General features: G+C 41.0%; 2 protein-coding genes across 2 annotated transcripts in view; both read left to right on the forward strand.

Moving 5' to 3' along the window:
- sned1 (sushi, nidogen and EGF-like domains 1) overlaps positions 1-4,305 on the forward strand; it is a 46,629-nt gene extending 42,324 nt beyond the window's left edge. Inside the window, exons 29-32 of the mRNA XM_034140859.1 lie at positions 516-603; positions 714-793; positions 3,484-3,511; positions 3,632-4,305. Of these exons, the coding sequence (XP_033996750.1) occupies positions 516-603; positions 714-793; positions 3,484-3,509 (194 nt within the window). The 3' untranslated portion in view covers positions 3,510-3,511; positions 3,632-4,305. The remainder of the gene's footprint in view (positions 1-515; positions 604-713; positions 794-3,483; positions 3,512-3,631) is intronic.
- A 5,249-nt stretch (positions 4,306-9,554) lies between these two features.
- ryk (receptor like tyrosine kinase) overlaps positions 9,555-14,842 on the forward strand; it is a 69,392-nt gene continuing 64,104 nt past the window's right edge. The window contains 1 exon segment of the mRNA XM_034140925.1: positions 9,555-10,222. Coding sequence (XP_033996816.1) covers positions 10,009-10,222 — 214 coding nt within the window. The 5' untranslated portion in view covers positions 9,555-10,008.

The raw sequence follows: 14,842 nt of genomic DNA on the forward strand, positions 1-14,842 counted from the left end.
TTTTTTACAATTTATAAAACAACAATAATCATAATAATTATAATATTTGTTTATATTACTATAACGTTGCCTACAAAATATTCCTGCCTATAAATATCAAAGAAAAACACTAGACACTTATAGCTGATCAGTCTGAACTAAAGATAATTAAAAAAAATATCCTTTAACTGTATACTGGATACACTGGCTGAATCTAAATACATGTGGAACAGTGTTACTGTTATAAATGCGGAAGTCTTATCAGAACCAGTCCTGTCCTGGTATAGTAGCATTGCAATGTACAAAGGCGTCCTTAAAGGAATAAGTACATGTTGATGGAGCTGTGAAGAGGAGAGGCTGTCTGCCCTGGAGTCTTTTCTCACCTAAACAACCGGCGGCAGAGTGTTTAAACATTCTTTCCTAAAAGCATCCGTCAGACAGAGAGAAGGCCCTCCTCCTCTCATCCCTCCTGAAGCCTCCAGCTCTCCTCACTCACAGAAACATTCTCACCTCCTGTTGTGTGTGTGTGTCCGCAGTGTGCCAGAGAGTGCCTCACCCCTGCACCCGCCTGTACTCTGAGACCAAGAGTGTGCCTGTGTGGGAGGACGGAGTGTGCCACTACCTGTGAGTCAGCCCTGTGTTCAGCATGTGTGAGGCTTGAACATCTGAACTGCTTATTGGAATAAGAGCAGAGATTATTTGTGATTTATGGATCCATGTTTTATTCTTCGCAGGTACAAAAGGACGTATAAAGTACAGCAGGATGTTTGTTATCGAGAGATTTGTGAACCTACGCCTCCAAAGATAAGTCAGAGTGAGTTTACACAGGCTTTCTGAACAGTGTCCTGAGGCCTGTACTACGAAGCCGGATTTTCTCTTAGCGAGCTAACTTCACGGAAAACTCTGGGTTTCCGGTCCTACGACGCTGGTTCACTTCTTAGCGGGCTAGATCTCCATGGTAACTTATGCTGAACGGCTAGCCTGGGGCCTATACTACGAAGCAAGATTTTCGTTTAGCAAGCTAACTTCAGGGGTTTCCGGTCCTACGAAGCTGGTTCACTTTTTAGCGGGCTAGATAACTTATTCTGAACGGCTAGCCTCCGGAGCAGGATAGGTTCCAGGATAAAAGCACTGCCTGCTGACCAATCAGAGCTCAGTGTGCGGAGTTTAAAGCGATCAATTCATATGACAGGAGGAGAAAGGAAATACAGTTTAAACTGCCGTTGCAGCAGGAAAGACGGCCGGCCAAGATCACCGACTGTGAACGTGAACATTAATAGAATATCCCCTCCCATCTTCAGAGCAATCTGACTATTATAACATTAGCGTTAAGAAAGCTTACTTAAATATCTGCCACAACATAAGTAACCGGATCAGAGTAACATTACGTACAGTCCGCGGCACTGTGAGTGCAGACGGCGATGTGTCCCATTATCATTCATATCACATCATATCACATCATAATGTATCATATATTTCCTTATCTGAGTCAGCTTCTTGAGCCGTATCTGGCCGTGCAACACTCACAGTGTCTCAGACTGTATGCAGAAGTATTATTTTAAGCAACACATTAAGTTGACAAAACACTCGAGTCAAATGTAATTAAAGTCAGATCGTGTCTTAGACGGGGCAGTGATATCATAAACCTGTTAATGAACGTATTCAAACACTTTTTCTGTTACCAGCTGTATTCACCTTGCAGGTGCAGCTATGTGGCTTTTATCCTGGATAAAGTGTTTAAGTCATGGATGTTTAAAGTTTAACGTCTTCATATTTGTCTAATATTAGTTGACTTTTCATTCAGGAAGTATGACGCTGTGCTGTCAGTACACGGCTTGTCCATGTTTGTGATTGGTCGAACACTCCAAATACCACCCCTTTCATGTGAACGCGCACCTAACTAGATAGGACACGGCTGGCTTGAGCGATCGAGTTGATAGCCAGCGTCGTAGGACCGTTTAGCGAGAGCGAGTTTTTTTTGGATTTAGTCAACCGGATAACTCAAAACATATCCAGGATATGTTGAACTAGATTCGTAGTATAGGCCCCTGCTCCGGACCAGGGGGGTATACTACGAATCTAGTTCAACATATCCTGGATATGTTTTGAGTTATCCGGTACGACGCTGGCTATCAACTCGATCGCTCAAGCCAGCCGTGTCCTATCTAGTTAGGTGCACGTTCACATAAAAGGGGTGGTATTTGGAGCATTCGACCAATCACAAACATGGACAAGCCGTGTACTGACAGCGCAGCGTGTCATATATTTCCTGAATGAAAAGTCAACTAATATTAGACAAATATGAAGACGTTAAACTTTAAACATCCATGACTTAAACACTTTATCCAGGATAAAAGCCACATAGCTGCACCTGCAAGGTGAATACAGCTGGTAAAAGAAAAAGTGTTTGAATACGTTCATTAACAGTTTTATGATATCACTGCCCCGTCTAAGACACGATCTGACTTTAATTACATTTGACTCGAGTGTTTCGTCAACTTAATGTGTTGCTTAAAATAATACTTCTGCATACAGTATGTGACACTGTGAGTGTTGCACGGCCAGATACGGCTCAAGAAGCTGACTCAGATAAGGAAATATATGATACATTATGATGTGATATGATGTGATATGAATGATAATGGGACACATCGAAGTCTGCACTCACAGTGCCGCGGACTGTACGTAATGTTACTTTGATCCGGTTACTTATGTTGTAGCAGATATTTAAGTAAGCTTTCTTAACGCTAATGTTATAATAGTCAGATTGCTCTGAAGATGGGAGGTGATATTCTATTCATTTTCACGTTCACACAGTCAGTGATTTTGGCCGGTCGTCTTTCCTGCAACGGCAGTTTAAACTGTATTTCCTTTCTCCTCCTGTCATATGAATTGATCGCTTTAAACTCCGCACACTGAGCTCTGATTGGTCAGCAGGCAGTGCTTTTATCCCGGAACCTATCCTGCTCCGGAGGCTAGCCGTTCAGAATAAGTTATCTAGCCCGCTAAGAAGTGAACCAGCGTCGTAGGACCGGAAATTCAGGAAGTTAGCTCGCTAAGCGAAAATCCTGCTTCGTAGTATAGGCCCCAGGTTAGCCGCTCAGCATAAGTTACCATGGAGATCTAGCCCGCTAAAAAGAGAACCAGCGTCGTAGGACCAGAAACCCAGAGTTTTCCCTGAAGTTAGCCCGCTAAGAGAAAATCCGGCTTCGTAGTACAGGCCTCTGGTTTCATTGTGATGTCAACAAGTGCCAGAATAGAAAAGTTTCAATAGAAAACTGCGCTTTACATTTTTTTTTCTTTAACAGTGAGTACACTTCAATATATGTTTATCGCAAGTCATATAAATAAAGATAAGATAAAGATACTTTATTGTCATTGTACAAACATACAACAAATGAAATATTGTTATTTTGATATTCAATGTCATTATCATTTTCTGAATATTGTGCAGCCTTAGTTAAAGATGTTTTTTTCACACGCTAATGTTAACTTTCTTACCAGGCAGAAGAACAAGCAGACAACAATAAAGGTTTGATTTCTTTATTACATTGTACATATTGATGTTTGTTGTGGAAAAATGTTCCCTGCAGTCACATAGTAGGAGATCATCAATATTTATACTCAATGAGTCTTTTTATTTGTATTCCAGAGCACTTGGAGACTGATGGAAGGACTGTCATCACTGTCATATGAACAAAAAATCAATGTTGGTGTTTATATTGTACTTGAAGGAGCTGATTATGGTCATTCTTTGAGCTGAGAAACCCAGTCAGGACCTACTGTAACATTTTGAAAAGCTTCAAGGATCTCAAAGTAAGGTTGTGTTTTTTCATTCCGAAGAGCTGTGTTTGTAGCCCCGCCTTCATGAGAGGACTCAATCAAGGGAAAATTGGAAAACAAATCATTTGTCATTTGTGACGTTTGATGACAGAGTTTTTGTACGAACAAACATATGCAAATATTAACGGTAAGCAGTCGGCTGTACTGCACCTGAGACCTTATATACCTCATGTCCGTGCTGACACATCAGGAGAGGTTTTTTATTATTTGTGATACAGCAGGTTTTGTCCCTCAGGGAAAGAACTGTAGAGTGTTCCGATTCCCAATGTTTTCCTCAGGCCGGCCCCAGATCTCTTCATAAATATGTTGGGAAATGTTTGATTTCTCCACGCTTCACAAAATCATCTCTTCCTCCGACAGTGGCACACAGTGTTTCCTGTCAAAATGTCCCTCTGTGTCGTCGCAGGCATCACTGCACGCTATTCTGTAAATAGTGTTTATAGGTCATTTTGTAGGTGAATATTTTAATAATAAAAATGTTTAAATGTCTTTTATGGTTTCTTTTTGCATTGTGGATACATCTCAGAATGTACACATGGTCTTACAATCAATCAACGAAACTTTATTTGTACAGCACCTTTGACACAGGTGAGCGCGGCTCATAGAGCTGAGGCCTGTACTACGAAGCCGGATTTTCTCTTAGCGGGCTAACTTCAGGGAAAACTCTGGGTTTCCGGTCCTACGACGCTGGTTCTCTTTTTAGCGGGCTAGATCTCCATGGCAACTTATGCTGAGCGGCTAACCTGCTCCGGAGCAGGTTACGTTGCAGGCTAAGAGATCAACTCAGTGAAAGCACTGCCTGCTGACCAATCAGAGCTCAGTGTGCGGAGTTTAAAGCTATCAAGTCATATTACAGGAGAAAGGAAATACAGTTTAAAGGTCCCATGTCATGCTTTTCCGGTTATTACCCGTCCCCTTGTGTGTTATGAAGGTTTTTATGCATGTAAACGGTCTGCAGAGTCACACACCCTCAAAGTACACCCTGTAGCGAGTAAAACTCTAACACAGTCTATGCTGCCCCAAAACGCCTCGTTGGAGATTTCTCATTTTCCATTGTTTTCTTCCTGGGTACTGTGACGTGTGAATACCCAGAGGCCACACCCTCTGCCAGCCTTTCACGAAACAAAGCTTCCAAAACCTTTCAGCGATTCATGCCGGATATGTAGAGCGTAGGGCACTGAAGAACGATGCTGTTCCTACTTTGTTTGGACCAGCGGGAGATTCGGGTACACAACCTGTATGTATTCATTGTTGTTTGTGTATTTATGATGTTTAAAACAAACAAGGTATCTACCACGACTGTTTAAATGGGTAAACGTTTTTTGGACTACTACGTTGGGATGGCGGAGAAATGCTCTCCGCAGACCCATGCTCACAGCGTTATAAACCTTTTTCTTACTCAATATCAAGCCACACTTATTGTTTTTACTTCGGCTGTGAGTGTTTGTGTGTGCTCGGGATGAGCTTCGCTTGTTCTCGCTGTATCGCCGACACAGAAGCCTGTCCGCTCCTCGCAGCAGATCGCAGCAACGAGCCTCTCAACGTCCCGACCAATCAGAGCACACTGGGCTCATAGGGAGGGGGGGGGGCAGGAGCTCCAACAAGCTGTGTAGGACAGAGAGTGAATACACATACTTTACAGAGATGCTGTATGAGAAACCAATGTGAGTTTGGAAAATTGCACAATATAAATCTATTCTCGTAGACCTCAACAATGGAATTATGATCAGTAGAAATGGCCATGACATGGGACCTTTAAACTGCCGTTGCAGGAAAGACGGCCGGCAAAAATCACAGACTGTGTGAACGTGAACATTAATAGAATATCACCTCCCATCTTCAGAGCAATCTGACTATTATAACATTAGCGTTAAGAAAGCTTAATTAAATATCTGCCACAACATAAGTAACCGGATCAAAGTGTAGTATACGCGGCATATCACATCATAATGTATCATATATTTCCTTATCTGAGTCAGCTTCTTGAGCCGTATCTGGCCGTGCAACACTCACAGTGTCACTTACTGTATGCAGAAGTATTATTTTAAGCAACACATTAAGTTGACAAAACACTCAAGTCAAATGTGATTAAAGTCAGATCGTGTCTTAGACGGGGCAGTGATATCATAAACCTGTTAATGTACGCATTCAAACACTTTTTCTTTTACCAGCTGTATTCACCTTGCAGGTGCAGCTATGTGGCTTTTATCCTGGATAAAGTGTTTAAGTCATGGATGTTTAAAGTTTAACTTCTTCATATGTCTAATATTATTTATAGTTGACTTTTCATTCAGGAAGTATGACGCTGCGCTGTCAGTACGCTTCTCCATGTTTGTGATTGGTCGAATGCTCCAAATACCACCCCTTTCATGTGAACGCGCACTTAACTAGATAGGACACGGCTGGCTTGAGCGATCCACTTGATAACCAGCGTCGTAGGACCGTTTAGCGAGAGCGCGTATGTTTTGGATTAGGCCAACCGGCTAACTCAAACATATCCAGGTTAGGTTGAACCGGCTTCGTAGTACAGGCCTCTGGTGACTGACGAGCCCCAAGAAAACAACAGAAAAAAGGTTTCAACTATTTGAGTCAAGTGCACGCTAGACAATGAAAATGTAGTCAAATTGATTCAATATTATAAAATAATAATAATTATTATTAATATAATTTAATACAATTTACAACAACAACTTAAATACAATAAATAAATAAAGTAAATCATGCCGAAAAAACATAAATCAAAAGCTTGCCTGAATAGACATTCATCAAGTATTTGAGATCAATACATGCTTACAATAGAAATGATAGAAGGTGAAAATAGCTTGGAATAAAACTGTATTAATACAATAATAGAGCAGAATCAAATTGTTCAACAATACAATAAAGGTACAATACAGGTACAATACAATAAAGAATGTGATAACAATGTCAATACACCATTCTTAATCAAGGACCCTGCTGCGCACGTTTTACACTTGGAGCTCAGAGAATCCCAGCTGAAAGCTGACTCAGCAGGTTTAGTGCACTTTGGAACAACTCACAGCCTGGAGCCGAGGAAGAGTCACACCTTCAAATCCTCACTAAAAACGCACCTGTTCACCATGGCCTTCGGACCCTAGTCCTTTCCTGGTCCCCTGGCTTCCTTTATTTTATTTTACTTTGTCTTGTTTTGTTCGCTCCTCATTGTCTGTTTTGTTTTGTCTGTCCACCATGTACAGCGACCTTGGGTCCCGTGAAAGGCGCTTTATAAATTCCATTTATTATTATTATTATTATTATTATTATTATTATTATTATTATTATTATTAAGATTGATGCAAAACAAGTGACATTTGACCTTTTTAGAGAGGTTTAGCAAAAAAAAAGCACTTCTGGAGTCATTTGGGTGGATTTTCCATATCTCTGGCCCCCCTTGGTCGATTTTGCTGATTGACATCTCTTTCTAACCGTCAGAGCCAATGGAATCGAGGGAAAGTTCCACATACACACACAGTTTACCAAATAAGGAGTGATAGAGACGCGTAGAAAAACCGGAAGCTGCGCTAACCATGGCTACCATTAGCAGCAAATTTTTCTTCTCCGATTTTTGCATAAAAATTGAATTATGGATTATCAATAATTTTTTCAAAGTGACAGACACATTGGATTAACCTATGGATTAACCTTCAGCCGCGTTTTTTCTTGTTTAAATGCCATTGAACACGACTTTGATCAGAATAACAGCTAAGGTGAGCATATCTCCGTGTTTTGCTACGTCGTGTGTTGTCTGTATTTGCTTCCCCTGTCACGAGTTCTGATCGCTCAGTGATGATCCTTATATTTCTATAATCTATGGACTCTCAGGATGTTATCTAAGCTTGTTTGTGCAGATCCAATAAGTATATCGATCAGTGTAGCTAGAGTTCTGTGCTAATGGCCTTAAGATTGTTTCGCTCGAAGCTAATTGAGAGGCAGAGCGTTAGCTTTGTGGGTTTAAAAAAAAAAAAAGATCAGTTAGCTCAGTTTCTTCCCGTTACATGGATATAAAACGAATAGTTTATTGAATATTAAGATGCCCTCAGACGCTGTTTCCTGCAGATGACGCGTTTTTCCCCCGGTATCGGGTGTGCGGGGTAGAAGAGTAACCCTCATAAGTGTAATGATTAGAAAAATAGTGTTTACATATCTTTACAGCTTTAAAACCCAACTGCTGGGAACGATTTTAACAATAGTTTATCAAAAAGGAGGAAGCAATTGCTGTTACACTTAACTCTCACATTTTCTTTTTCCCATTTAACTCTTTTTCTTCTCCACTGATTTCTACTTGTGGCTGCATTGACCTTACTTTTAGATTCATGTCTGTGTACCACTTTGTACATAGGTTTTGAAAATGCTATATGAATCAAATGTTTTATTCTTTTTTGTATTATTATTATTATGACTTCCAGAGGTTGCAGCAGGCTCACAGGTAGAGCTCCCTAAGATTGAAGTCAAACACAGTAATAAACACGGACTGGCAAAAGATCAACTCCATCTGTAACTGGTGAAGCGTGGATCATGGAAGAAACACACGGTGGGCAGATATGTGAAAAAGACTTCACCATCTTGATCAGAACAGAGCCGCTGATAACAACTCGCCCACAGTGACAAATACATAGCTTTTACCATCACCAGACATGCTGACGGGGACCATTCATGAACAGCTCGATGAATCACAATCAGAATTCCTTTACAATTTAAATGTACATTTACAGTGTTACAGCAGAAGTGGCATAGCAGGTAACAAATGCAAGCAATAATAAAGAGTGAGCTTACTTTTTAAATATGGAGAAGAAATGTTTTTACATAAAAGTGATGCACAGTACAATTACAAAACAAGTTTAGCAGAAAAAGTGTTTATATTGCATAAGGGAAATGACACACAAGAAAAACATAGAACCTCTTGGCTTCTTGTTACAATACTTGTGTTTTGTAAACGATCTGTCCTTTATACCGAAGTTAAATAGAACTGTATATGCCAGAACTACTGTAAAACTAATATTACTCATCGTGGTGCAGTCTACACATTACAATGTTGTTTGTGTATTCTCCAGACTATTAAGCTTTTCAACGGTCCAGCTTGCATGGTGTGTATTTTAGTTTTATTTTCTTTGTGGCTACATGGAACAACATTTGGGGTTAAACGTTTTTGTTTACTTGTCAAAAAGGCAATTTTACACCCAGGAACATATAAGGGCGGTCCAGAGGCCCCTGACCTCCCAGCGTTCACAGCACTGAAGGGCCAGGATGATTGAAGACCCCTGCTCTGACCCATGGACCGACACAAACCCAAAGCATGCAGAATTCTGCGTTTAACTGCATCTCCCTCTGAAGCTGTTGTTGGACTAGTGTTGGTTCCTTCAAAGAACCTCAACATGTCGTAGTTTTAAACTTTCCGACTTCACATTAGAGATATAGTCAAGACATTAAATATGTATATTGGAACTGGAATCCAATTTAATGAATGTAATGCATAGAGTGTATCTAAACGATTGAATGGGATAAGGCACTCTTGCTGATGTAAATCCACAAGTGACAACTAAGTAAAAGGTAACAACAGATTAAAACAATCGAAACAAACATGTTAGGAAACAATTCCACTGTTTCAATTCGTTGACTAGGCTACTTAATGTAAAACATCTAACTTTGTTTGGTTTGTTAGTTTGTAGAAATATTTCCGACAGCCCCTGAAGGCAGCATTCCACTTCTGTAGCCAGAGCAGAGTCCCCCCCCCTGCCCCGAGTGAAGGAAAAAGCAACGGGAGGAAAGACCATGGAGGGAGCTGGAAGTGTTAGCTACTTTGAGAAACTTTTTCCTTCTTAAGTTTTCTGCGAAAATCAAAGCGCCTCAATGTGGCGACTTCCGGTGTGTATTTATGTTCTGGGTAAACCTCGTAAACCTTAACATTCAAACATACACAGACATTCTGGCCGCGGACAGTTAGCACAACCCGACCAAAGTTAGCCTGTCTCGGCTAACTTAGCCTGTCTCAGCTAACTTAGCCTGTCTCAGCTAGCAGGAGAGGACAAAAAGGCGAGTGGAAACAGAGCGAGCTGAAAGTGGCGCCGAGGCGTCAGGGATCCAGTAATGCTGCGGCTCGGGATTAACTTCAGATACGGATGAGAAGCAGATAAACCGAGAACTACTGCGAGCCGGACGACCGCTGCTATGCTGGGGGGGATTCACGGCTCTGGCAGCCCGCCGGAGTCCCGAGGGGGGCCGCACTCGGTGCTGTGGAGGCTCGGGGGCTTCTTCTTCCTCCTGCTGCTGGAGGGGGTCGGCGGCCTGGCCAGTCCGAGCGCTGCCTCCGGAGACAACAACAACAACAACAGCCCGAGTGTTAACATTTACATGAGTGTTGAGGAGGTGAAGAAGCTTTTGGGTAAGGAGGCCATCTGAATCCAGCTGTCTGCAAAGTGTGTGTGTGTGTGTGTGTGTGTGTGTGTGTGTGTGTGTGTGTGTGTGTGTGTGTGTGTGTGTGTGTGTGTGTGTGTGTGTGTGTGTGTGTGTGTGTGTGTGTGTGTGTGAGATGCAGCTGTGTCAGTGTGTCCCTCACATCTGCATTTTTACTTCTAAACAGAGGTGGGAGAAGTACTCAGATATTGTACTTGTACCAGAGTGTAGGAATACTTTGTTAAAGTAAAAGTCCTGCATTCAAAAAAGTAAAAGTAGAAAAGTATTATCATCAAAATATACGTAAAGTAATCATTGTGCAGATTGGTCCATTTCAGAGTAATATATATGTTTTATAATGATTGATCATGAAAGTGTTCTCAAAGCTGGTAAAGGTGCAGCTAGTCTGAATGACTTTGTATACTGCAGGGTAGCTTGTGAATTTACTCCAGGTGGAACTAAAGTCTGATTTAACACTTGATTATATTTCACATCATTCATCCACATCTGTAAAGTAACTAAAGGTATTAAATACATGTAGTGGAGTAGAAGTACAAAGTAACATAACATGTAAATACTCAAGTAAAGTACCTCAAAATTGTACTGGAGTAAATCTACTTGGTTACTTTACACCACTGATTCTAAAACACCAGTGAACTGTAGCACAGCATTACAAGTCCCTGTTATGTTTCAAAGAGCAGCGTTATGTTGTAATGTAATGTAATGTTAATGCTAGTCAGTTCTAATAAGGGTGTAAGAAGAGCATTACACGTTGAGCCAGAGAACAGAACTTCTGCTGTAAATCTGTAAAGTGAACTGCAACACATACATGGAAACGTCCCCCTTGCTGCTCTAAGTTGCACATTTGTCTTTGGCATATTCTACACATGATACATAACAGAACAAAATACTATATCTAATGTACAATGCCTCGTGACTCGCATGGTAAATATAGGATGAGCATTCACCCTTCAATATAGGCATACACAAACAAATTGCAGACAGTCATTTATTTGTATATGGATATTAGCAAGACTATAGATGTAATGACTCATGACAAATACTTATTTTCATTTAATATTTCCTCACACTAGAAAGCCAACCATTCCATCATTAGGAAACCAGGCTGGAAACTTGAATCAGCTTCACAGCTGTTGTGATCAACAAAGGTATGCTGATGTGTCACCAGCATTTGTAGAAAGGAGGAAGTGAACACACCATACATTTCAAACTACCAGCAGAGTGACTTGTGGCTGAGTATCCGTTTAGGTTTGGCTGTGCAGTGCTGCAGGGAGGGTAGTCTGCTATAGTAAGCAGCTTTTTTTAAATATTAAAAACATAAGGTCAAATAATATGATGTAACTAATAGTTACATCATATTATATATATATAGTTATTAACTATATATATATAATATGATGTAACTATATATATATATATAATATGATGTAACTATACTATATAACTACTCATCATAGCGATAGTTCTTATACATTTTTTTGTATATGAAAAATGTGCTTTACATTGACTTACTATAGCATTTAAAATGCTCTATCATGTATTAATTAGTGATCTGAATAATATATTATTCAATAATATTATATCACTGTAAAAGAAGCAGTTCTGCATATTGAGTACTTTTGCTTTCGATACTTTGAATACATTTTGTCGTTAATACCTCTTAAGTAACTCTTTGAATGCAGGACTTTGTAATGGAGTATTTCAGACTGGTCTTGTTGAATGTTAAAACCAAGTGTAATATATTTATAATAGTGTCAATCTCCAGCCAGTCCATGGATTGGTCCTGAACAGTTAATTCAGGGTTTAAGATGTGTTCAGGGTGCAGTTTGGAACTAGTCATTTCCAGCGTGCATGCCACTTTACAGTCTAATGACCGGGTTCAAGTGCTACAACGTCTCTGTGAGGGAGGAAGCTGATGTTGCACTTTCTCAAATTGTGCTGCTGTTAATAAATGTATCATCATCGTTGTGGAATCAGCATTTATGCATCACCTGTAATTAAGTGGAGATTTTGCCACATTTGCTTCGTTTTCAATTCTTCAAGGAGAAAGTATAAATAGTGTCCAGGGTTGGAACAGGACGTTTTGTTGGAGAAGTTAGTCCCGCTGTATTATGCAGAGATATTCAATGCTGCCAGCTCAATCATGAGCATCCTATTGGTGCAAACTCATCATGGTGCAGTGTTTCCCCTAGCATGGAGTCATAGCAGCGGTGCTAAGGCACGCGGGCCCAGCAAAGTGTGTGCGCGTTCCAAGTGCTCCTCCGTGGCGATGACGGCTTGCGTTAAAAATAATAATAAACATATTTGTAAAGTGGGGGGACACAAACGGGATTTCGAAAAGTGGGGGGGGCATTTCCCCCCTGTCCCCAGTGGAAATTACGCCATGCGTGTGTGTGCGTCAAGTGCAATAAATAAATATGCAAGTTGCAACACACAAAGAGTAAAGCTCTGCCCCTCATGTGCTGTATAGGCTGGCATGAGGCTGTTCAATGGGGCTGATGTGTTGTGTAGATTCTGCCAGAAGGAAAGGTTAAACTCCTTATGAAGCGGTGAGCTGCCGCTCCACATTGCTTTTCTTCCCGAGCGCCACTTATTATTTTAATTTATTAAAACAAATAAAAATAAGCAGCTGTGCCGCTGCTGAATGATGTATATAGGGGAAACACTGTGGTGGATAAACCAGATCTTGTGATGCTTGAAAATATGTAAACAAGTAAACTGGATGATTTTGGTTTATGGGACTTTGACAAGAGCTATACTCATTGTGTAAAGGTATTGTGACTCTGCTCTGTTTGAAGCAGTATTATCGTGGCTCCTGTCTGTAATGTGTCTTGTGTTGAGTCCAGCATGCTGTAGTTCATCTTTCTGCTGCCAGAGCAGGGCCTCGCTTGTGCTTTGCTTGAAACCTTTCTGGAGAAATGTCTTGATGTTTGTCAAGTACATCTCTGAGCTCAAAGTATGTGTGGATAGAATCTTTCATGATGCAGATGCAACCGTAGGAAACAACATGTTGGCGGGGGGAAACACTTCCCATTGGCAACTTAATGCTAGAGAGCCTCGCTGCAGACAGATCCAGAGCTCTCCTCAAACGTCAGACTCATCAGTGTAGACTACAATCATTTCATTACATTTTGTACATATATTGCAGATTATTGTTATTTAAATGTATGTATTATGTGCGCATGTCGGACATGTGATACGGTATATTAATTGTACAAAACATTGAATTGGTGAATATAGTGAAAAGATATGTGAAATCTGATCTGACACCCCCAATGAAATGTAAGTGTTTAAGTGGGGAGTTTCCTTTAGAAAGATGTATTCTTCCCCCACTGATTACAGTCTGAGCTCAACAGCTTTTGAAGTGTTAGTCACCAAATATAGACACTTCCAAAGTGCACAGGCTTTCCTCTGCTCCAGCCGTTCAGATGCATGCTCTGACAGACATGCTACAGCCTCCATAGACATAAACAAGTAATGTCATATAATAAAATGGTTCTCTGGACCAAATAGCGCTTTTGTCTGTCATCAGGAAGTTCTGGACAAACATCTTGTATTTAACATGAGGTTCTGGACGCGTGGCTGTAAGCCTGGACCACGTTCTGCCCGTACGGCTGCCAGGACTTTAGAGGGAGTGTAGCCTCAGGGTGTTTGGCCATGTTTGGATTTGCTCAGTGGAGTTTCCTTCTGCATTTAGACAGCTAATTAAAATGGTGTGACATTTAAAGGTGTCCGAACGTTGTGTCTCCATTAAAACTGTGTTTTGAAAGAGTGCCTTCGCACTCTTTCGCACAACCGTTCTAGTCCCAAAGCATGCTCATATTGTCTATAACACTGATGAAAGCAGTGTCAACAAATAGTTAGTCACCTTAGGCTGGTGGTTGCGAGGTCCATAGGGACTTGGCTTGGGAACCGGAAGGTCACCAGTTCAAGTCCCGAAAGACCAAGTGATACCGAGGTGACAATGAGCAAGGCACCCTACACAGCTCCCGTACATATGGCAGCCCACTCCTAACACTAGGATGGGTTAGATGCAGAATGTCATTTTCCCCTCTGTGAGACTAATAAGGGTATATCAAATACATTGTTTTTACAGTGCACAGGTCAGTGATGCCAAGGCATGACAGGTCAGATTTCTGAGCATCCTTTGACCATGTTTAACACTTTAGCATATCCACTCCCCTCTTTTGACATGTCTTCAAAGTCATTGTCATAATCCGTTTTCATCCAAATGTTCAGTAATAGAATTGTATTTCCCAGGAAACATTGGGACATTATAATTGTGAAGATGATAGAATGTCTTGATGTGGTCTCTCTTTGTTTTAAGCAGATGGCCCCTCCATTCAGGATTTCATTTTGATATCTTTAACAAACCACCTGACTCTCCAGGGGTTGTGAGGAACAGGAAAAAGTCATGCCTGAATTAAAAGAGGGTTTTGCTTGCACATGGTGTTTGACTATGGATGAACTGCAGGCAGCATCCCTGATTGCTTTTGCACATGACTAATGGAGAGTGAACTGTCTGAAAGGCCAGATCTCCCTGTGCATTCCTACCCTCAGCTCCCAGATCAGCTGTGTCTCAAACCCA

Source organism: Trematomus bernacchii, unplaced genomic scaffold (assembly GCF_902827165.1).
Source record: "Trematomus bernacchii unplaced genomic scaffold, fTreBer1.1, whole genome shotgun sequence".
In the NCBI taxonomy this organism is placed as follows: Eukaryota; Metazoa; Chordata; class Actinopteri; order Perciformes; family Nototheniidae; genus Trematomus; species Trematomus bernacchii.